Here is a 25,341-nt window from a genome sequence, read left to right on the forward strand (position 1 = left end):
TATATATATTCTACATTATAGTTTCTTTATATTTATAAATACTCTTACAAAAAATTGAAAGATATAGATGGCTAATTTTGTAGTAACATAGGTTACCTTTTGACATACAACTTATTTTATTATGAAATGATTTCTGGCCCAGTAATAATGCAAAGGGGACAAATACAGATAAGTGGTGGGCAGTTGTTAAAGTGAAATAGTCAGCACCAACTGCAGTTTTTTCTAATGGTAAGTCATAATGCTCCCTCTCCAGCTCTGCAATCGACAGGCATACTCTAATTATAATCAGTAGCTTAAAAATATGACCTTTTGTGCTGTTCCATATCGCTTGTATTTCTGCCTCCACAATAGTCAACTGAACCATCTTCTTGGAATACACATGAAGATGGGAGTTCCTGTGAAGAATGTATTCTTTGGTTATCTTCTGGATACACCAGTCTAATAATGGAACAGAAACAATTATTTTTAGTTTTTTATTATTAGAGTTTTCAAACATAAACAAAAATAGGAAAATGGGCACCCATGTGCCCATTACAGAACATTCAACACTTGTCATCATTTTGCCAGTGTCGCAGAAGCAAGTGGTTAATTATCATCACAGAACAGGATTCAGACTTTATGGGGGGCATTGTGCTAGAAGAAGTGAGTATACCCTTTCACCAAGAGTCAAATGGTGAAGCAGGGAGGAGAATCCCTGCATGATGCAACATGGTAAAAGTAAGAATGCATCTCCCATGAAAGGAGGTAGGGCCCTCTTTACCCTGCAGAGAGAATTAGGACCATAGCAGCTATATTTGCCTGTTCCTTTTTATATTATGAAGTTAGATTAGCAGAATCATTTCAGTATAGCAGCAAATCAGTGGGTTATGTAGCTCATAGACAGTCTTTTTTAGAATATTTCTTTGACACTGAGAAGCTGAAGGCTAATGACTCACCTGTTTTAAATTGTAAGTTTTGCTTTTCATGTATGTTTCAGGTCTACAATTTAAAATTTCAAATCTTTCAATTAACCTCTACTAAAATATACATTGTGGGATAATTCCAGCATATTTTTAATGTAAATATTTGATAGTGTTTATAAAGAATTCTTATTTCTTTTCCTACAATAGTCCCTTCTCCAAGTTGTTAATATGCTGTTATACTTGGGCCTGTCAGTAATGGGTAAGTGGAAAGGAAGAGTCAGGTGAAATCCTGTCTTGGCTGTCATCTGCCCTTCTCCCCCTTAAACCAAGGTCTCTTTTGGTCTATCTCAATTTTTCCTTTAGGTCTCTCCATTTGGTCAGAATACCTTTGAGCCAAATTCATCCTGTCAATGGCTAAAGAAGTTAGTAAATTAAGAAAAACTAGGTGATTTAAAACAAAAACTCCAATCTGATTTCTGTTTAGTAGTTTAATATAAATCAGTATGGAATATCTTTTTATACTGAAACTTCTATTCTTTCACATAGGATGCTTATAATCCTGACCCCAAATGTGGTACTGAGTGACAAGAACAAGAAAAAGAAAGTCAAACACGCCCTCTATTGAATACTATAATCCTCCTAATCCAGAGCATCATCAGTAACAGAGAAGCCGTCCTAAGAGGAGTGAGAGATTTTTTTTTTTTTAAGATTTTATTTATTTATTTGACAGAGAGACAGAGATCACAAGTAGGCAGAGAGAGAGGAAGGGAAGCAGGCTCCCTGCTGAGCAGAAAGCCCAACGCCACCGGGCTGGATCATGACCAGAGCCAAGGCAGAGGCTTTAACCCACTGAGCCACCCAGGCACCCCGGAGTGAGATTTCTATTGACCAATCTTGTCTTTTACCCTGTCCAACAGAAGACAATAATCATGGAATAGAGTGAAGTTACTACAAAGGAAATGAAACAAAGTTCTAGCTTAACTAGTATCAGCTAGGAGCCACTGGTAATCCAGGTGAAGATGAACCGATTGGTTTTAGAATCCCCAAACCGCAAGGGAGAAGTGACAGTCACTTTAAAGGCAGTGGCCAGGATCTGCCAAGGTGGTATAAACCCTGCATACATGTAGATTCATGAAATGCTTGTTTTCTAACATGCTTACATGTCACTGGTAGCAATCAGGGATAGGATTGAAAAGGATGGTTTTGCGACTAAATCAGTATTTGCCTCTGACCACATAGGCCCTGAGACGTAAAGAAAGTGAGGAAGGCAGGGAAGATGCTGGTAGGAAAGGTAGGAGAGAAAAAAAAGAAGTTTCTGGATAAAACCAGGACAGCCCATAGCCCACAGGTAAAATTCACCTCTCTCCAGATACGTGTAGAATAATGTACAACTGGAGGAAACATTCTGAATTGAAAGGGAAGGCGCATAGTAACTCCACTCTTCATCTGCTTTCTCAAACCTTCCCCTCTTCTATGGTCTTATTCTCTATCCCAGCACAGTGCTCTATTTTCCTGGATTGTCATTTTATTTCTATCCCTTTTCCTATCCTTTCTTATCACGTTCTTTCCCTTTCAGAAGGCAGGCCTCCTCTCTTCCTGCCTTGCGCTTCAGTGCCCTGCTCTCCTGAAGACACTCCCAACTAACAGCAACGAGAGGTGATTACTGCATGGCAGAGAGAGGACTACTGGCGTGTGTGTATTAAAAAGTAATTTTTTTTTTACTGGGTGTCTCAGTGGGTTAAAGCCTCTGCCTTCAGCTCAGGTCATGATCCTGGGTCCTGGGATCGAGCCCCGCATCAGGCTCTCTGCTCAGCAGGGAGCCTGCTTCCTCCTCTCTCTCTGCCTGCCTCTCCGCCTACTTGTGATCTCTGTCTAATAAATAAACAAAATCTTAAGAAAAAAAAAGTAATCTGTAGCAAACAATCAAAGACAAACCAAAAAACAGACCAAAGAGATGGTTACCAGAAAGGCGGTGGGTGGGGGGCAGCGTGAAATCGGTGATGGGGATTAAAAAAACTAAACTTATCTTGATGAGCACTGAGTAATATACAGAATTGCTGAAGCAGTTTATTGTATACCTGAAACTAATTTAACACTGTATGTTAACCATACTGGAATTAAAATTAAAGAAAAAATAATTTGTAGGACAGCTAGAAGGAATTCAGTTGATCCCTGAACAACTGTAAGTTAGGGGTGCTGATCCCTGTGTAGTCAAAAATGCACATGTAACTTCTGACTCCCCTAAACTTAACTACAAACAGCCTGCTGTTTACCAGAAGCCTTATTGGTAACATAAACAGTTGACTAACATGTGGTCCTATGCTACATGTGTTATGTACCATATTCTTACAACAAGCTAGAGAGAAGAAAATGTTATTCAAAAATCTTACAAGAAAATACATTTACAGTACTATACTGTAAAACATCCACATATAAGTGAACCCGCACAGTTTAAACCTTCTTGTTCAAGGATTGACTATATTTTTAAAATCCTTATCTAAAAGCCACAGTATTTCTCTGAGAAATCTGTTTCTTGTTTTCTGTTTTGTTTTTTACTACTAGCTTACAGTGAAAAGCTAAACTATTTAAATCTAATTTGCATATTTACTGCAATTGTAGGAAATAAAGGTAAATTTATAATTCACAGCATCAGAAATAAACCTTCATCACAAACTCAATCTATATAAGAATAAATCTGAATTTCAGCTTTGGGTGATAATTTATACCACTTTTATACAAATACCTAATCTGAAAGAAGTCTGAGTGTTTTGTTGGAGTCAAGTACCATTTCTGACTGTGCAAAACAAAATGACTCACTTATCTAAATGCCAGTCAGGATTTATGTTATCAGGAAGTGGGGAGTCCCGAAAAGACCGTGGTCTTTGTGAGGATGTTTCCTGTTCAAAATCCAAGTCTTCCAAAAGAACCTGTTCTTGTGGATCATTACGTGGGTGGTTACAGGAAGATATATGCCATGGTTCTGTTTCAATGTTGAAATAAAAATTTCTTAAATGCCTTTGCGTTTTAAACTTTGGAAAAGGTGGTAGTCTTTGTCCATGACCTCTATTAACATATTTTTTCAATGACATTTTCTCTGAGAAATCATTGTTGGAATAGTCATGTAGAGATCCTCGTGTGTGCTCTGATATGACATCAGTATATTCTAAATCTTCCAAATTCATTTCATCATGAAAATAGTTCTGGCAGAAGGGTTTTTTCCTTTGAAAACCACCACCCCTGTTGAGAAAATGAGAACTCTGTACAAGTAATTGGTCCTGAAAATCACCATGAAGTGGGTACTCATGGTGGTTATAGAAAGGCCGTCGTTTTTGTCCCCAGCTTCTGTTGATAAAACCATAATCTTTTGTTGGAAATTTTTCCCAACAGTTGCTATAGGCCTGATGATTCTGAATGGAATGTCTCCTTTGTCCATCTACTTTGCTAACAAAATCAAAACCATCTCCAGCATCTGGTTCATGGTAGTCACTGTGAGGCTGGGGATCACAAAATGGTCTCGGTCTGGTTCCATGTATCTTGTTATTGAAATCTGTTTCCTCTTGAGAGACATCATAACACTGGTGATTAGCAAAGAATGAACATCTTGGTCCTGGTCCTTTGTTACCCAAATCCCAATTTCTCAGATGTCTTTCTTCTGGCATGCTGTCACTACACCTGTGTTTATACAAATCCCCATGCCTCTGGAAACATCCATTGTTGACATAATCATAATCCTTTATCTGTACATCATTTCGAGGGTGCTGGTCATTAAGAAGCCTTGACCTTTTCCCAGTCCTGCTGGGGGGAAAACAGGCTATAAATACTAAGTATTTGAAGAATAAAGGATAAATCTATGCCACTAGCAAAACCTCCCTTTGTTCAGCTCAAAGGACATAAATTGTTATGATGTCCTCCGAACTGAATTGTGCCACATTTTCATTTTTCTCCTTTGTTTGTGCTTATGAGCCCCAAACTCTCTCCTGTAACTACTACCTTGTAGATTTCCAAACAAAAGTGTGTTGGTGTTAAACAGTAATTTTTTCACCTAAAAACTAGACCACAACACATTTCGCAACATTTTTTCATTTAGAGAAATGTCATAACCAGCTCAATTTTATCATAATCTATCTGATGGGTTAAAGAAGTAATCTTACAAATATGGCCGATGACACACTAGATTATTGTACTGACTTCATGTGGGAAGAAATAAGAAAACATATATTAATTTTTATATAATTACTCCTAAGAACTACTAATGGAGCTTATAGTATAAAATAATTTGCTATAATTAATACATTTTGACTATTTCCAGTTTTTTAGTTTTATAAATAAGCTGCTATGAGCATTCATGTCATTTCTGTGTGAACAAGTTTTCAGTTCTCTGGGATAAATGCTCAAGGGTGCAAAAGCTGGGTTGGCTAAATCCAATTTTAGTTTCATAAGAAACTGCCAAACTTCCATAACATAGAAAACACAACAATTTGAAAGGGTCGAGAAGAGGAACAGATAGCATTTAAAATAGAAATAAGTATTAAAAACCCAGGATGAGATACTATTATTGACTAAAAAGTTACAACTTTGTTTCCTAGCAACAAGAAAAGGAAAGTTTCATAAAAACAAAACACAACCTAAACAAAGATTAACAACGAAACACTTCAGTGTCTGAAAACAAAATTACTGGTACCAAATTCTGAGACTCACAAGGATTTTATTCACTGAAGATAAACAAATGCTTCCTTGGAATGGGGATACAGACATTATGTGCAGGAAGAGCCTGTGTCAGAGCAGACAGGCCCTGCCAGGGTAAACAGAAGAGCTCTGTACAGCTCTTCACACAGCTCATGCACATCCTGTGATGTTAACTAACGCCTACCCCAGTACCTGGCCCTGCTCAAGTCAGGACTCCTTCTAGGCAGGTAGGGCAGAGAGAAATAGTTGTACCACTCAGGTGGCAAAATGCTTCATGTTTTGGGGTGAGATCTGAAGCTGAGAAAAAGGAGGAGAAAGGAAGACTACTGTCTAGTCCAGCTTGTATTAAATCAGTTCACAGTAGATCATCTCAATTTCTTGCTACATATTTCAGTTTAAAAATTCAAGTGCCAAGGGGCGCCTGGGTGGCTCAGTGGGTTAAGCCCCTGCCTTCAGCTCAGGTCATGGTCTCAGGGTCCTGGGATCCAGCCACGCATCATGCGCTCTTCTCAGCAGGGAGCCTGCTTCCATTTCTCTCTCTGCCTGCCTCTCTGCCTACTTGTGACCTCTCTTGCTCTCTCTCTGTCAAATAAATAAATAAACTTTAAAAAAAAAAATTCAAGTGCCAAATATTCCTCTTGATTTAAAATAGTATTGTGTATCCTGTGATTGTAAAAAAAAATGCCAAGATATATATATATATATTTATATATATATGTAAGTCAGAGGAAATTCTAGTAACATTTGATAACCTTAATCCACTTCCTGATATATTGGTAGAATAAATATAAATTATTACTTAGAATCATAGCATTTTAAATTTTGAAGGGAACACAGAGATTACCTAATTCAATATTTGCCAAATAGCTTGGAGAACATTAGTCTTCCATATCATGTTAATGCTAGCTCTGTCAGGGGGGAAAGCAGTTTTGTGCTTGAGTAAGTTATGGAAATGCTGGGTTCAACAAAATTTAATAAATTTATTTACTTCAGAAATTTGAAGGGCTTCAAATAAGCTAGTGTTCATGGTGACATCAGCTTGCATTTCCAAAATTTATTTGACTTAAAACTTTTTATTCCTGTAAAACTAATAAAACCTCATAAAATACTAGTTTCATATGTCCTTAAAATACAACTTAAGAAAGGCTAACTGATCTTGTCCAATGCTTTATGTTATACATTAAACAACACTGGCCTGAAAACGTTATGTCATTGGCTCTATATTACCTACAATTTAAAAGTGGCAGAATCAGATTTGAATGCAGACTTCCTGATGCCCAATCCCATGGATTTTCTCCCCTACTCTATCATCATTAATATGTATCTAAACTATCATAAAATATTCATCTACAATTATGTTGCTTTTACCCAGGGAAGTCTTCATTTGGGGACCAATCTCCAGATTCTTCCATAGAATTAGATGGGAGATTTGCATCTTCATCAGAATCCCAGACATCCATTCCAAGATTACTAGAGGAAAAATATCAATAAATTTTTAAAAATTCTATCAAAAATAAGATCATATGCTTTTAAACACATAAGCTGGGCAAAAAACAAAGAAGAAAAAAAAGCACAACTGCACACCACTTGCATCACAGAAAAATCTGTGGATATTTTGCCATTTTGTCTTATTGAAAAGAATAAAGCTTAAGAACCATAAGGAAGAGGTCATCAGTCAAGCAAAATTTTAGGATGTTCGGATTTCCAACTTTGAGGATATAAACAGTATTTCCTGTGGCCAAGAAATGATAAAAATTAAGGGCTTTAGGCATAGGCACTTATGAGAAAGGTGAGGTAAAGGGGGAGTGGGAATAATGTCAGACACCAGACCTCCCTAACTCTCCTCTTCCGTATACTTCCTCTGATTACCCACTTCCACTATCTGAAATTACCTTGTTAATGCCTTTCCCCTGTATCATACATCCAATCATTGAGACTCTTCCATGCAGCAAATACTTGTTAGGTGCCCAAAATGCACCAGGCACCATTCAAACACTTAAAGATAATGGTAATGATCAAATCAGGCAAGTCCCTGCTCAAAGGAGAGGCAGATCATAAACAAGTACATAAATTATATAATTTATGATAGTAATAGGCACTTTGTAGGAACTCCAAGGTAGTATAATAGACAGCAACTGGGAGAGGGGGACAATATTAAGACAGGAAAGGCTGACTCTCTGAGGTGATGACATTTGAACAAAGAAATCAGTTATGCAAAGACAGACCATTCCAAGTAGAGAAAATATCAGTGCAAAATTCCCTCATATATGGCCTTGTGAGACTGCACAGAGACTTAAAAGCTTCATGAGGAAAGGGACCTAGTCTGTCTTATTCACTGCTGAATTCTCAGTCAAGCAGAGTGCCGTAACACAGGAGGTACTCCATAAATACTTATGGAATGGAAAAGGATGAGTAGTGTGTTCTGTATCGTAACACTTAACACTCTGTTATATCTGCTGGCTTTACTCACCTGTCTCCTTGAGGGCAAGGCCTCTTCCCAGCCTCTACAGCTGTTTAGCACTATGCCTGGCATACAGAAATGCTTAACAAAATTCCTGAGCAGTATACCAGAGATGGTAAATAAATACTGTATTTTTATTGGAGAAGATAAAATTAAGTGGAAGGTATTCTCTAGGAAGGCCTCACTGAATTTATGCTAAAGGACACTTAAGATTTTTATACTGTTACAATGTTGTTTAGTTTTAAAAAGTAGAAAAATGACTATTTGAATGTGCTATAAAGGCAATCTTTTCAGGGATAGAGGGCAGAGAAGAAGGCAGGAAGAATTATATCTCAGTGTCTATAAATGACCATCACTATACCTTAGGAAAATATTAATATTAATATTGAGTTCAAAAATTATTTTTCTAAATTCTAGTAAAAAGGATGCCACTGATGTTCTGGTACATATACTATCTATTGGGAATAACATTTCCTCAGGTAAAGGCTATAAAGCACATGGAAAAGGCTTAAAATGGAAGAAAAACACGAGAGAAAATTTAATTGAATAGCTCCTGTTAAAAAGTAAGAAATGAATATCCAGTAAGTCTTCCTCCCAGGATACTTGAATAAGTACTAAAAAGGAAATCCCTAGCTCACAGGCCTAATTCAATTTTTGGTTAAATTTTATTTAGCCTCTGAACCCTGAGAGATGATAATGCTTTAGTGCATTATAAAACAGATGTGGTCTTTAAAAAACAAATACAAAAGTCATTCTTTTCATGAGCTATTATATAAACTTGCCCAAACACCTATAATTTGAAAAGAAAATGTTCCCTACATAAGTGTGAGATTTTGTATGAAGTTCAGTTGTGAGAAAGATTTGGGGGTCATACGGTAAAAATAAGAGCTGAAGTGACAAGAAAATGGGATTACAGGAATAAAAGCCAAAGACAGTCTTATCAAACATCTACAACAGGAAGGACGAAGAGGAGACAACTAAGGTGAATGGAGCTATGAGAATATTAGAAGGCAAACCTGGATAGTACTGTGAGCAAAATAAGAAATTTAAAGTATGGGGCGCCTGGGTGACTCAGTGGGTTAAGCCACTGCCTTCGGCTCTGGTCATGATCCCAGGGTCCTAAAATCGAGTCCCGCATGGGGGGGGGGTCTCTGCTCAGCGGGGAGCCTGCTTTTCCCCCTCTCTTTCTGCTTGCCTCTCTGCCTATTTGTGATCTGTCTGTCAAATAAATAAAATCTTTAAAAAAATTTAAAGTATATGTAGAGCGTGGTTAATGATGCCAGATATTGCAAAGAAAAACTATAGGATGTGACTAGGTTGTTGCTGACCTCTGACAAGGAAATTTTAATTAAGTGGTGAAAACAAACTGGATACATTTAAGCAGAGAATAAGGTGGTAAAGAAATGGAGGCAGTGATCCTGGACAAGTGTTTTTAAAAAACTGGATAATATATCAAGAAAATGGAATGGTAGTTTGTACAAGGTGTAGAAATCAATGGAATGCTTCTAGGTATTTTAAAAATTCTGTATATTTAAGGTATACATTTTGATGTTTTGATATACATATACATTGTGAAATAATTGTTATAATTAAGCCAATTAACATATGCAATACTTCACAAAATGTGTGCTCAAACGTGTGTTAAGAATTTCAAGGGGCGCCTGGGTGGCTCAGTGGGTTAAGCCACTGCCTTCGGCTCAGGTCATGATCTCAGGGTCCTGGAATCGAGTCCCACGTCGGGCTCTCTGCTCAGCGGGGAGCCTGTTTCCCTCTCTCTCTGGGGCGCCTGGGTGGCTCAGTGGGTTAAGCCGCTGCCTTCGGCTCAGGTCATGATCTCAGGGTCCTGGGATCGAGCCCCACATCAGGCTCTTTGCTCAGCAGGGAGCCTGCTTCCTCCTCTCTCTCTCTCTGCCTGCCTCTCTGTCTACTTGTGATCTCTCTCTGTCAAATAAATAAATAAAATCTTTAAAAAAAAAAAAAAAGAATTTCAAGTAAGTAGGGGCACCTGGGTATTGAAATCAGGATCTGGAAGAGGTACCTACACTCCTATGTCTACTGAAGCATTATTCCCAATAGATCAGGTATGGAAACAACCTAAAAATGTCCATCAACAAGTTAACAGACAAAGAAAATATAGTAAATACACACAGTGGAATATTTTTCAGCTTTTTTTCTAAGATTTTATTTTATTCTATTTTATTTATTTATTTTTTTAAAAAAAAGATTTTATTTATTTATTTGACAGACAAATCACAAGTAGACGGAGAGGCAGGCAGAGAGAGAGAGAGGGAAGCAGGCTCCCTGCTGAGCAGAGAGCCCAAGGCAGGGCTCGATCCCAGGACCCTGAGATCATGACCTGAGCCGAAGGCAGCGGCTTAACCCACTGAGCCACCCAGGCGCCCCTATTTTATTTTATTTTTAAAACATTTTATTTATTTATTTGACAGAGAGCTAGAGAGAGAGCACAAGTAAGCAGAGCGGCAGGGAGAGGGGGAGAGAGAGAAGCAGGCTCTCTGCTGAGCAGGGAGCCCAATGCAGGGCTCGATCCCAGGACCCTGGAATCATGACTCAAGCCAAAGGCAGCCGCTTAACCAGCTGAGCCACCCAGGTGCCCCTAAGATTTTATTTTTTTGACAGAGATCACAAGTAGGCAGAGAGAGAGGGGGAAGCATGCTCCCCGCTGAGCAGAGAGCCCAAGGCAGGGCTCGATCCCAGGACGCTAAGATCATGACCTGAGCTGAAGGCAGAAGCTTAACCCACTGAGCCAACCAGGCGCCCCTCAATCTAATATTTTTTTCATTATACTGTGCAACCTCTCACATTTTCAGAACAGAAACTGAGAAAAATTAGGGGGGAAAAGCCCAAATTCATTGTGCTGTGTATTTTGGTATTGACTTAAATATTGTTGAGATTTGTTTTAGGAGGCAGTTAAGTTGCTTGGAAATAATTTGATCCTCTTACATGTTGCTTTTAAGAATTATTAGGTAAACTAAGAGTAGGGTTCAGTCCAGGGCTAACTATTCCCCACCAGTGAAACAAGACCCTTCTAAGTACTACCCAGTATCCTATCAACTAGTCCGTTTTCCAATCTGGCTCTGTGTGAAAAACATTCCCTCTAATCTTCTAGTAGTTATAGTTTCCTTATATGCAGGGTGCCTCTCTACTGATCTGGAGACTTCTCTCTCTGTGCAGCTCTCTCCTTTCCAGCACTAGCTGTCAGTCTCTCTGATCATTCTTTCTCCTTAACTTAGGGTATCCATCTGGCTCTGCATGACTCCACCTTTCCTGTGCCATGGCCTGGAAACTCTAAGGCAGTAAACTGGAGCAATCCTGGGTCATTAATGTCCATGGTTCACCATTTCTCAGAGATAATTGTCCTTTATCCTTGCTATCCAATTTCTTGATAGCATAAGTTCCAAGGATTTAATGTACAGCATGGTGAATAGAGTTAATAATATGGTACTGTAAACTTCAAAGATGTTGAGATCTTAAGCATTCTTAGCCCAAAAAAAGAGTTAAGCGAGGTGCTAGATGTGTTAATTATTTTGATCTTAGTAATCATTCCAGAATATATACATATATAAAATCACAATGTTGTATACTTTAAATATATACAAGTATTTGAAAAGTATTCCTCAATAAAGTTATATATTAAAATTGTAATATAAAATTAAACAAATATAAAATTGATATAAAAACAAAACAAAAATTTATAAATATAAAATTAAAATATAAATATTAAAATTATAATATAAAAGTATTCCTCAATATAGTTATATATTAAAATATTATATAAATATTAAATTTTATAAATTGTTAAAGTCTTGCTGCCCTTGGCTCTAACTTTAGGCTCTGAAGTTACATCTCTACTTGTATGCTTCAAAAATAAACACCTGACATATTTATGTCCCATTTAAAATTTCCCATACTCCCTTCCTACATGCTGGGAATTCATTTCTATAAAAGCAATAATAAGGGTCAATGAAAATTTTGTTCATTGCACTTGGGAGCCAAAGAGCACCTGAAAAATCTATTACTAATTTCTTTTTTAAAAAATTTTTAAATTTTCTTTATTTTCAGCGTAACAGTACTCATTGTTTTTGCACCACACGCAGTGCTCCATGCAATCCGTGCCCTCTCCAATACCCACCACCTGGTTCCCCCAACCTCCCATCCCCTGCCCCTTCAAAACCCTCAGATCGTTTTTCAGAGTCCATAGTCTCTCATGGTTCACCTCCCCTTCCAATTTCCCTCAACTCCCTTCTCCTCTCCATCTCCCCTTTCTGAGAGAATTTAACTGCCCCAGTGCTATGTTAAAGGAGAGCTGGGACTCAGTTATCACTCTTCTTGGTTTCTCAGTGATTTAAAATGTGGAACACATAACTGAACTCAATACTTGAAACATGGCAAAACCATATGTATAGTAAAATTATTAACTCCTTTGATTGCGATCTGAAACTTTAAATGCTGACCTTTAAAGTACATTAGTTTTTTTAATCAGCTGCATCATACTACATCAAGTAAAATTCCTGCTATTTTCATCTGAACTACTAAGGCTTCCACATCTTGTCAGTGCAATTTTTTAAAAAAATCAACAATTGTAGGATTATACTTCTTTCTCCATAAATCTCATCATACTGGTTTCAGCTCAGCAGTTTGTCCTATCAATTTCAATTCTGAAACCTGGTTGGTTATTACAGTGATTCCCAAATGTGACCTATTAGCAACAGAAATCATTCTGAATGCATTAAAAAAAAAACACATAAAAAATTCCTAGGCCCCTCTTCAGACAGTCTGATTCACTAGGTATAGGTGAGCCAAAGAAGTCTACACTTAACAAGCCCCCAAGTAACCCCCAAATAGCCATATTTGAGAATCACTGTTCTCTCATACTCATTAATCCAAAATTGAAGACAGCTACTCAAATAAATACACACATATTCACAGCAACACTATTCACAATAGCAAAAAGGCAGAAATGGGGGTGGAGGGATGGGTAAACCAAGTGATGGACATTTAGGAGCACACGTGATGTAATGAGCACTGGGTATTATATAAGACTGATGAATCAATGACCTCTACCTCTAAAACTAATAATACATATGTTAATTAATTGAATTGAAAAATAATTATCACAAAAAAATAAATAAAAAGTGAGGTTTAAAAAAAGGTGGAGCTAAAATTAACAAGTCAGGAAATGACAGGTGTTGGCGAGGATGTGGAGAAAGGGGAACCCTCCTGCACTATTGGCAGGAATGCAAGCTGGAGCAGCCACTATAGAAGACAGTATGGAGGCTCCTCAAAAAATTCAAAATAGAGCCACACTACAACCCAGCAATTGCACTACTGGTATTTACCCCAAAGATACAAATGTAGTGATCTGAAGGGGCACCTGCACCCCAATGTTTATAAGTAGCCACATCCACAATAGCCAAACTATGGACAGAGCCCAGATGTCCACAGAAAGATGAATGGATAAATAAGATGTAGCATATATATACAATAGAACATTGTGCAGCCATCAGAAAACTGAAATCTTGGCATTTGCAATGATGTGGATGGAACTAGAGGATATTAATGCTAAATGAAATAAATCAATCAGAGAAAGACAATTATCATATGATCTCACTGATATATGGAATTTAAGAAACAAGGCAGAGGATCACAGGGGAAGAGAGGAAAAAATGAAACAAGAAGAAACCAGAGAGAGACAAACCATAAGAGATTCTTAATCTCAGAAAATGAACTGAGGGTTGCTAGAGTGGAGGGGGGTGGGAGGGATTGGGTGGCTGGGTGATGGACATTGGGGAAGGTATATGTTGTGGTAAGCGGTATGTATTGTGTAAGACTGAGATGAATCACAGACCTGTACCTCTGAAACAAATAATACATTATATGTTAACAATAATAAAACATATATATTTTTAAAGGTAGAAACAGCCCAAATGTCAACTAACAGATGAATAAACAGATTGTAGTATATATGCAAAGGAACATTACGCAGCCATAAAAGGAAATGAAATATCAAAAAATGCTATACATAGATGAATCTTAAAAACATGGTGCTAAGTGAAAGAAGTCAGATACCAAAGGTCTATTGTATGACTCCATTTACATGAATTATCCAGAAGAGATAAACTCATAGATATAGAACGCAGAATGGCAGCTGCCAGGAGTTGGGGAAGGGGGTTAATGGTAAGCAGATACTTTATGGATATGGGTCTTCTTTTAGGGTGATGAAGATGTTTTTCATTCAATAAAGGTGTTGGTCACAAAACACTTTAAAAGTACTAAATGCCATGCAATCATTCATGTTAAATTGGTTAACTTCATGTTTATGAATCTCAACTCAAAAAAAAAAAAAAAAAAGACAATGTGAGCCAGGTATTTAAGACATCTAGAAGGTTCAGGCACATACCAGGATAGTAACCTGGAGAAAGTACTAGTACAGCATATTCTTCATGTTATGACAAGGCAATGTGCAGATGTATTTTGTTCCAGCACTGAGGAAGAAATAAAATTAACCCACAGCAAATGGGAACAGTTTAGAACACATTAGGAAGCTAAGCAATTTGTTTTTGTAAATATGGTTTTACTGGAACACAGCCTATTTGTTTATGTTGGCTATGACTGTTTAAGGCTACCATGGCAGATCTGTGATAGATGACATGGCCTGCAAGCCTACAGTATTTACTATCTGGCTCTTTAAGAAACGTTCCCGACTCTTAATAGAATGTACAATCTTTAGGGCCAACCCAGGTTCACAATGAAGCAAAGACTCAAGTCTAAAATTCTCAGTAAATACAAACCTTTGAGAGGGTAGTATATAGAATTTTCTGTAGGCCAGCTGAATTCTGGATAGTTAAAATGTAGAAGTTGGTCGAGAAATATCTTCTTTTTATAAGTGACTAATCATAAGGACAATTTTTTGTTTAAGAATTAGCAATTAGCTCAAAGGGAAGCAGAAAACTTTCAGATTTTGCTTTCATCTTCATTCATAAGAAACATCTTCAGAGTCTGAATTTATTCACAGGAATTTCATAAGAAATTATACTTTCAGACTCTGAATTCAGTTAGTCTCTAAAAGCAAGGATATAAGTAAATAATGTCTACTTTCCCTATTTGGTATATGAACGACAAAAGTTTTTCAAAGCATTATGAGATCAAAGAATTTTCAGGAAAAAAGATAAAGGTGGCAGCAAATTCTCTCCAATAAAATTCTCTCTAATCCACACTGCTTTCTCCTGATATAGATGTGCAGTTACAGTGCTGGGTTAAGGAGAGGGATGGACTACAAACAGGAAGGGACTTTGGATCTTTATTTCAATTTTAGAGCTTACAAAGTCTTCCCAAAAGTAACTTTTTCTTGCATCGGTTCAGTCTGGGCACTGCTTAACATCTCGTTTTCTTTTTTTTTTTTTAAGAAAATTTTTAAAAAGATTTTATTTATTTAAGAGAGAATTAGAGAACGAGAGAAACAGAATGTATGAGAGCGGGGAGGGTCAGAGGGAGAAGCAGCCTCCCCACCAAGCAGGGAGCCTGATGTGGGACTCAATCCTGGGACTCCCGGATCATGACCAGAGTTGAAGGCAGTTGCTTAACCAACTGAGCCACCAAGGTTACCACATCTCTTGGTTTTTTGTTTTTTGTTTTTTTTTTTTATTGCAACCAGTAGTCTCTGGCTTAAATTTATGTTATCCTAAAATCTTAAGGGCCAAGGATCTGGGAAGTAGGTCCTGGTCAGTTGGCGTTTTTATAAAATGGCAATGTTGCTGAGCCTTGTATTTGCAGATAATCTGCAAAGGACTTTAAAGCACAGAAAGCAGATATTTTTGATATTATTACTTAAATTCTGGAATAGTTAGTGTATCACATTTGTCGTGTGGTCATAGTAATGAGCAAACACATCCTACAGTTTCCTATTGATTTTCATCCTCTTTCCATTTCTTGCCAAATTTCTCTAATGAGTGGGCTCTAACTGCCCATTTTCTTACCTTTGCATTTTCTCTCCAGTTAATTTTCTTTAATCTGTCTAGTTTAACAAACATCAGCAGTAAAGCAGTGTTAAATAATTTTAATTCATAGCTAAACTTAACATAGTTTGACTATGATACTTATCAGCTCAGGAAGGGAAGCTGTTGAAAATTCTCCAAATTGGGAATTACCATACTGGCAGAATGGAAAGTCAACAGAATGAATGAATCTAGGCTCCTGGTAAGGACGCTGAAGATGGCTGACAACAGGGTCCAAGCTGGGTAGGGTCAAATGTCAAACCTAATCACATGGATTGCTCTCTGTCTTCCTTCAGGGCTTTAGTCACACGTCACCTTTTTAGTGAGGCTTTCCTTGGTGATCCTTCTAAATCTCAACCTTCCCCATCATCTCAACATCCTCTATTCCCCTTTCCAGGTTTACTGTCTTCCACAGTAATTAATTCTGAATCACAAGCTACATATTTTACTTATTTAAATTGTTTATTGCTTGCCTCCAACTAGAATGTAAGCTCTATATTTTAGTCTGTTCTGTTAGCTGCTATATCACCAGCATCTAGAATGGTGCCTAGAATATATCAGATTATTTGATAAACATTTACTGAATTACTAAATTTCACTCTCAAAGCGAATAAACAAGCAAGCTGTATCCTGGCCCATCTTAAATTTTTTTGTCCGAGTAACTTGCTTGATGCAGTTTTTTTTTAAAGATGGTATTTATTTGAGACAAAGAGAGAGAGAAAGAACATGAGCTGGGGTGGAAGAGGCAGAGGAAGTGGGAAAAGCAGACTCCCCACTAAGCATGGAGCCTGATACAGGGCTCGATCCTGGGACCCCAAGATCATGACCTGAGCCGAAGGCAGATGCTTAACCAACTGAGCCACACAGGTGTCCCTGCTTGACATGGTTTTTTTTGTTTGTTTGTTTTAAGTAGACTCTGCCCAATGTGGGGCCTAAACTCACGACCCCAAGATCAAGCCCAGAGCTGAGATCAAAAGTCAGATGCTTATCGACCGCCACCCACCCACGTGTTCTGCTTGATGTAGTTTTTAAATAAAGTGGGCACAGGATTTCTTGCCAAAGAAAAAATGCTCCTCTATGATGATACATAGTCTTAGTATCACAAATCTGTATACATCTCAAGAAGCAACTGCATATTACTATTTAAATAAACTGCTATTTCTATTTTTTCTAAGAGTCCCTTCTTTATTTATTTGAGAGAGAGAGCGAGAGTGTGAGCGCACATTAGGCAAGGAGGGGCAGAGGAAGAAGAAGAGAGAAACCAGCAGACTCCACACTCAGCACGGAGCCCCACATGAAGCTCTATCTCATGACCCTGAGATCACGACCTCAGCTGAAACTAAGAGTTGGGCTCTGGTGTCCCTGAGTTGCTATTTCTAAAAGGCAATCTCAAACTATTATAATAGAGAATGATCAAAAGTTCTGTCAAGGAAGTCAAATCCTTTACTTACTAAAGGGTACATATTTCAGTTTACTCAGGTTGGCAGTCCACGAATTACTTAGTCAATTTATATGATTTAGCACATTGGCTCCCAATTATGAGGAGATTTAAAAATCAAGTTTCTGACATTTCTCTCCCTAAACATCACACCAAACCTACTAAATTAGTAGCTTATATGGGGGGCCCTAGGAATCTGTCTTTTTAAAACATATTCCACCTATATCTACTATATTGTCAAATCAAAAACTACCATTTTAGGAGAGCCATCTCAATGTTCCTCTGATATGGTAAGGGTGACTGACTGATAATACCTGTATACTTAAAGCTTTTCCAGTTCAAAATAATTTCGTCCATGCCCTATGATGCTAAATTTAGGAGATGACGCAGTCTAAATTTTTTGACAGGGTAACAATAGTGGATTTTAATTAACTGTGATCAACATTCTTTAAAAGTTTCCTAAAACTTCTGAATATATTTAACCCAAAAATCAGTTACAGCCAGCAGAGTATTCTAATGATATATATATATTAGTTTTCTTTTGGTTTTTATATTTAACAGTATGAATCATAACAAAGGTTTTTAATTTAAGAAACCTACAAAGGATAAGAAATCTACTAAAGAAATAAGATCCTTGGATACGATACAACTCACAGTCCAGTTTAAAATTTACCTTCTCATGGGTCGAGTTTTGAGATCCTTTAAGTACACACATCCATCTATTCGATGACCACGGGCCTCACCAAAAGCTAAGAATAATCAATGAAGGATTAATGTTGGTCAAATAAATTTTGTGACAAGATCCTTGGATTTTGTTCACCAACTAACAGATTATATAATAAAATGATTTATTGTGGTAGCAGTGATGAGATCCTAAAAATTTTTATTTTATATAAAAACATCACAACCTTAATTTTTAATGTTCTCATGTTTTCTTTTTTCATTTTTAAAAATAAATGGCTATATGAAAAATCTAGTTAAAAATGTATTAAGTTGAAAAGGTATTAATAGAAAGGCAATAACTAAATAAAAAAGAAATAAATCATTATTTTCTATATTTTAATTCATCTAAATGGCACTAGATATTTTCATAACATTGGTCCTTTTAGCTAAACTTTCTAAAAATACCTTGAATTGCTGTATCTGGATCCCAGCCTTCAACATCGATAAGGTACCTGAATTAAAAATATCATTTTAATTTTACAATATAGGTAAGGCTGAACTTTAAAATTTTCTTCTCAAGAAGACAGACTTGAAAATTTAGCACCTCTATCATTCTTACCTACATATAAGGTATCCTGTTCTGTTAATTCCATTGGTACAATGAACTCCAATGAGTTTATCTATAAAATGTGAAGAAATATTAAAAAGTATGAAAAAATTTAAAATGAGAAAAGTATGACATGTTTTATAAGTAATTTATAATTTTTATAAAAATTCTACCACGAGAATTCTTAGTCATTAAATTTAAATCTAGTATGTTAAAAGGACACTATCAAAGATACAGAAAAGAAACAGGCTTTCTATGTTGACCCTACTGTATCAAAAGGTGAATTTTTAAGGATGACCATACGAAGGACAAAATTTGTGTCATGATCATTAATAACACGCTTCAAACATTATTCAGAAAGAAATAATTTTAAACTTACTTCTTTGATCTTAATTGCCTCTGCATTCAGTGAAATGTACTAATACTTTCTGGTTAATATAAACACCTATGACAACATTTCTCCTTTAAGGCACATTATTTAAAACCACAGTTGAAGAATTAGAAGTAAGAGGAATCTACTTATCTTTGTGGATGGGCCAAGAACCTTTTTTTGCATGGTGGAAATGACCTAGCTTAAAAAATTTCCCTATAGTGAGGTTAAAGTTTGAGTACTTCCTTAGAGAAGATGGATTTTGAGAGCCATATTCATCTTCCGGGTATCAATTCTGAGGAAATTTTTCAGTAAGATTCATGCTCTAGATGTTTTCTCTTTACTTGTATTCATTCACCTTTCCTAGCCTGCCAATTGCCAGAACTTCTCAAAAGAGCTGATTTGGCACCTTTCTTCAGGACCATGTGTGAAGAAAGATTCAGGAAGCATTCATTTAGTGTTTGTTAGGACATTTTTTTCAACTGGCACTGACTTTTCAACTGGTACCCACATATCCAAGTCTTCAAATTATTTTCAAATACTATAAAATGTGGGGTGAACATATTTAAAATCAATTTATGGTAAGAAATTTTAGAAACCTATTTTCATTATTTTGTGGTCTGAATGAAATGGAATTCACTTTTGTAAAAATAACAGAACTGATTTATGTATGGCCTTTTTATATGGAGAATGATCATTATCTGAAATATTTTTCTCAATACGTACATATTTTTTTCAAACATCTCCATGTGGCTTTATACACACAGACACACACATACACAAGGGTGAGGTTTTCATTTGAGCAATGATAGCTCAGGTAATTCCAGCTTTATCTATCTGGCACCTCAATGAGTTCGGAGTCTAGTATGGGAAGAGCCATAACTAAACAAAGCATTGCCATAATACATGATGAATGCATACCAACGTGTTATGTGAGTATATAAGAAAGAGCCCTTAAATTTGCACTGGGACAGAGATTTCAGAGGTAGTTTGAAAGAAACACTGAGATAATCCTGAGAAATGAGAGGAAGTTCACCAAAAACAAGATGGAAAACATTTCAATAAAGGAGTTGAGTGTACAAACACTAGGAGGATAGATAGCACTTGTGTGGGAAACAGACATGTGAGACATATGGGAAACAAATATAAGAGGCTTTTAGAGGGGCACCTGACTGACTCAGTCAGAAAAGTGTGCAACTCTTGATTTCAGGGTCATGAGCACGAGCCCCATGCTGTGCAGCAATTACTGAAAAAATAAATAAAATTATATAAAAAAGAGGTTTTTAGAAAGGATGCCAAGAATCAGGTAATGAAGCATCATGTTAAGGAATCTGGTGCTTATTAGATGGGATACCACTGAAGGATTTTAAGCAAGAAAATGGCATAATCAGATGTGCATTTTATTTTATTTCTTTTATTTATTCATTTGAGAGAGACACAGAGAGAAAGATCACAGGGAGGAAGGCTGCAGAGGAAGAGGGAGAAGCAGGCTGCCGCATGAGCAGGGAACCCAATGCGGGCCTCAATCCCAGGACCTCAAGATCATGACCTTAGCTGAAGGCAGTTGCTTAACCGAGCCACCCATGTGCCCCAGATACGCATTTTAGACAGATAAATTTGTGGAAGTCTGGAGGAACGACTGGTGGAAGGAGAGACAAGAAATCTATGCAGGAGACCATCAAAATAACCCAGATCAGAGAGGGCAAGAGTAGATCTGGGGAAGTAGGGGCAGGAGAAGGAAGACTAAGAGTTCAGTTTTTGATGTGTTCAGTTTATTGGTGCCAGATGAACCCTGAACACTGACATGGAGTTCAGGAGAAAGGTTTGTGCTAGAGATACAGATTTAGGGGGCCAAAGTTAAAAAGAGGAAAAGATGAGACAAAGTGAAGTGAAAAGACTTTTTTTTTTTTTTAACCAAACCATTGTTTTGAGGAGATTAGGGAAGGAGTGGAAGGACTGGGAGGACAATGAGATCTGACATCCAGGATCTCCCCAGCTTTGCAGTTGCCAAAAGCAGGACAGATTCTTAAGAAGAGTAGGCATCAAGGATTTGAGCAGGACAAAAGGCAGAGAGGAAGCAGGGGAGGGGGATTATTAGTAAAGAAAAGAAAACTTAAAAAAAATATTAGCTAGAAAACTGAAAAACACTTAGGTAGGAAAAAATTGAGGAAAACAATATCATAGAGGCCAAAAGGAAAATTTTAAGGAAGGAATGAACAGCAGAGGTTAAGCTTAAAGAAATTTAAGCCAGATAGGGATAGAAAACTATTCTTTGAATTTCTACAATCTTCCAATTGAACTGTAATTAGAGAGCTGTAGAAATCAGATTATGGGTGGTCAGTAAGAATCTCTTTAGTGAACTGTAATGGAATGGGCACAATGAACAGGGACAACTCTTCCAAAAGTGTAATCAGCAGAGGAGGGAAACAGAGCATGAAAGAAAGAATTAAGGTTGCAAGAGGGAAAAGAGAGGATTATTTTAAGACATAGGAGAGACCCATGCTTGTTTATATGTTGGTATTACAGAGTTGAGAATAAATAAAGAAAATGTCCTGAAGAAGGCAGGATTGGAGGAGAGGTAGAGGTCTGGTCTGCTTCTCTTAGGAAAGCAGAAGAAAGGAAGAATATGCGAGTATGGATACAGGTGAAAGTAAGAAAGAGACCTCTGTTTTTCTTGAGAAGTGGGGAGCTATGCTATATGAGCTGAGGAAGGAATGTGTTGTAGGCAAGATTCGGAAGCAGATGAGTGAATTGGTTGGGGATAGGGAGAGGAATGCCAACCAGCAGTAAGAACCCAACTGTAACTCTTAACCAACAACCCACGGTGGCACCCAGATAACACTGTGGAGGTATTCTCTCTAACATGCAAGAGAAGAGAAGGAGGACTGTTGGATTAAACTAGGAATGAGTATTTTTTCATTAGAATTTAGAAAGTATTTCTTAAAGATCTGCTAGTGACTAACTTTTGGAATAAAGATAAAAAAGGGATATGTGTTGTTAAAAAGGAGAGAGCAGGCCCAAGCTGGAATCACTTAACTAAAACCCACAAAGACTTAATACCTAACCTAAGTGTAGCTTCAGCTTCTCCCAGAAATGTGACTTTTAACCAGCCAACTTGGAATTTCCTGGGCAGCACAAGGAGATAATCTAATAGACCCTTTGCATTCCCCATAGGAGGGTGGCCTTCACCTAAAACAATGTGTTCTTTATCAATAATTTCCTCTCTGCCTTTAAAAATCTTTTCTTTTCTGGATGGAGCTCCTTTTTATTTGCTAGATGGGATGCTGCCCATTTCATGAATCACTGAATAAAACCAATTTGATCTTTAATTTACTCAGTTGAATTTTTGCTATGTAATAGTATCTTTTCAGTCTATATAGGAAGTCGTCTTTTTACAGATTTTTTTTCTCCATTTGGTTTTTAAAATCAAGAACTTAAGATCATATCTATGTTCTAGTACCCAACGCATCACAAACTTTTGGTATCATAGACTAAAATGTAACTTTATTCTGCTCAGTAGTATCTAGTAGGAACAATGTTATGATTCACTAAGTCTGTTTTCCTAAGATAAACAGTTTAACTAACAGCAATTAGCCACTCTCCCCTCTGCCTAGTCTTTGGGGGAAAATAAGCTTATGAAGCTATTTTTTGATTTCCTGGGACAGATACAATAAAAAGTAAAACCAGTAGATTCAGAATAAGGCTGCTGTGGGCAGCTGGCATTGTAACCACTGCAATCACTCTGAAACCATGAAACCAATTCTACTTCTCAGACTCTAACTGAACAGTTGGTTAAAGAGGAGCCATTAGCAATACATCAGAAATAAGCCACTTTCCAAGAAGTCGGCCTTGTCACCTGAAATTCTTCCCTAAGTCCAGGAAACTAGGCAGGCAGTACCAATCTCATCCTTTTCTTTCTGTTCATTTACCCCCAAAATGGGTTCCTTGTCCTTTTTATATTTCTGGGTATAAAAAAATTGTTTAATTCAGGAGACTGATGCAGGAAAGTAAAGGAAAATTGATTTTTATTGTAATTACTTAGCTCAGGTACAGGAAAAGGACAATGAGAAGAGAGAAGTTAAGAAAACTAAAAGGGAAAACAGAATCGATTTTGTCAACCAGTGGGGCAGGGAGGGTAAGAGCCATAACAAAAAACCCTGGAAGACTAATAGGCAGGGAGAGAAAGGAAGGCGTCCAGAGATCATTAGATCTAGTGAGAGTAAGAGAACGAGAAATCTGAAGAGTGTAGATGTCATCAGAGAAATCTATTCTATAGACATGCTATCCATAAGCAGTATTTATTAGCCACTGGGACTAGTCCTAGGTATAGTCTAGTTTACAAATTTTTAAGTTTAGTAGCTCTTATAACCCAAACAGGAAATCACTAGAGTGAAGATGCTCATGTGGTCAGATCACCTCAGATCACCTCTGAGGTCTTCCAGTCTAAGGGAAGCCTCTACCAGAGGTAAAGGTAAGTCCTTGACCACTAAGCATTAAGAACACCTGGATAACACTTTGTTTTTTAAAGCAGCCTTTTAAAACTATAAAATACATGTCCATTATAAAAAACAACACCTAAAACATAGCAAGTACAAATATGAAGACAAAAATCACAATCAGATATCACTATTAACACTGTGATGTTTATCTGAGTGTTTACTCATATTTATTATTTATAAATATAATTATGTAGTGACACTGTCATTTAAAAATACCTCACAAGCATTTTGCCAAATTACTGAATCCTTCTCTTTTACTTGGTTTTTAAAAACTGCCTATTATTCCATATGTATGTAAATGCTATAATTTAATCAACTTCATGTTTCGTGATCCTTTAGGGACCTTCCAAGATAACAATATTTTAAACATATCAGTGAATATTCTTGTTCACATGTTTATATGGACTTCTATTTATAGAATAAATTTATTATTCTGTTACTTATAATTCTATTATTTATTATTAAATTTATTTATCCTCCAAAAAACATTCATGGAGTTAAAAGGTTTACATAAGACTTTATCTTTCTTTTCTGTATGAAGCCAAACTGTACATCAAAAAGACTAAGATGTACCTTCCTTTATGCTACATATTTTTTTTAAGGTTATTTATTTATTTATTTATTTGACAGAGAGAGACACAGTGGGAGAGAGAACAGAAGCAGGGGGAACAGGAGAGGGAGAAGCAGGCTTGCCACTGGGAAAGGAGTCTGATACGGGACTTGATGCTAGAACCCTGAGCTCTTAACCTGAGCTGAAGGCAGACATTTAATGACTAGCCACCTTAGCGCCCCGATGCTACATATTCTTTCAAAAGTTATTTCTAAGTCAATTTTAAAATACTGAGTTATATTTTTGTCTGTCCTGGGCTGTCAGCATTTAAGAAATGCTGTAGGAAATCCATCTGTAAAGCAAAGAATCATCCCTCAATGTACCTTTTCTGTATGCTTTACTTTCTTCAAGCCAAGTTTTTTTTTAAAGTGAGAGGCATGCATAGATTATAACCTAAAGAAAATCTTTGATAATGTCCTTTTAACTAGAAGTATTTAAGTGAAATATGTATATTATATCATCTTTAAGTGATCTACAATAATTAGATTAAATATTAAAATAATATTTGTTAACTAAATAGAAACATTTTGATTACATTAAAGGTTATTAATTACCATTTTCTGCATTTTCCCACAGGAACTTTCTGACCCACTTTTTGAACTGCAGAATAGTAGCATTGTCAGGGACTTCGAGTCCAACAGTATAAAGTTTTTTATAATGAATGCTTTTAGGTAAATCCTAGAAACAAAGGAAAATAGAATGCAACAATTACGTCATTAAAAAAGCATATTCTTCAACCTAATGAAACTTACCATTCAGTATTTTTTAGATCAGGTACAATGATTATACTGAAGGCACACTTCAGATCAATTTGTGCAGAACTCTTTTGTTTTTTTTTTTTTAACTTTTTATTTTTTATAAACATATATTTTTATCCCCAGGGGTACAGGTCTGTGAATCACCAGGTTTACACACTTCACAGCACTCACCAAAGCACATACCCTCCCCAATGTCCATAATCCCACCCCCTTCTCCCAAACCCCCTCCCCCCATCAACCCTCAGTTTGTTTTGTGAGATTAAGAGTCACTTATGGTTTGTCTCCCTCCCAATCCCATCTTGTTTCATTTATTCTTCTCCTACCCACTTAAGCCT

General features: G+C 36.8%; 1 protein-coding gene across 1 annotated transcript in view; it reads right to left on the reverse strand.

Annotated features, from left to right (window-relative positions):
- Positions 1-293: 293 nt before the first annotated feature.
- The window catches only part of LOC309858754 (uncharacterized protein), a gene marked incomplete at its 3' end in the record, with an annotated part of 54,387 nt that continues 29,339 nt past the window's right edge, over positions 294-25,341 (reverse strand). Inside the window, exons 4-10 of the mRNA XM_082719058.1 lie at positions 24,803-24,926; positions 18,782-18,842; positions 18,628-18,674; positions 18,173-18,248; positions 6,957-7,058; positions 3,720-4,697; positions 294-438 (exon numbers count right to left, since the gene is read on the reverse strand). Of these exons, the coding sequence (XP_082575184.1) occupies positions 294-438; positions 3,720-4,697; positions 6,957-7,058; positions 18,173-18,248; positions 18,628-18,674; positions 18,782-18,842; positions 24,803-24,926 (1,533 nt within the window). The remainder of the gene's footprint in view (positions 439-3,719; positions 4,698-6,956; positions 7,059-18,172; positions 18,249-18,627; positions 18,675-18,781; positions 18,843-24,802; positions 24,927-25,341) is intronic.

This window comes from Mustela nivalis (assembly GCF_964662115.1).
Source record: "Mustela nivalis genome assembly, chromosome: 2".
NCBI classification, from domain to species: Eukaryota; Metazoa; Chordata; class Mammalia; order Carnivora; family Mustelidae; genus Mustela; species Mustela nivalis.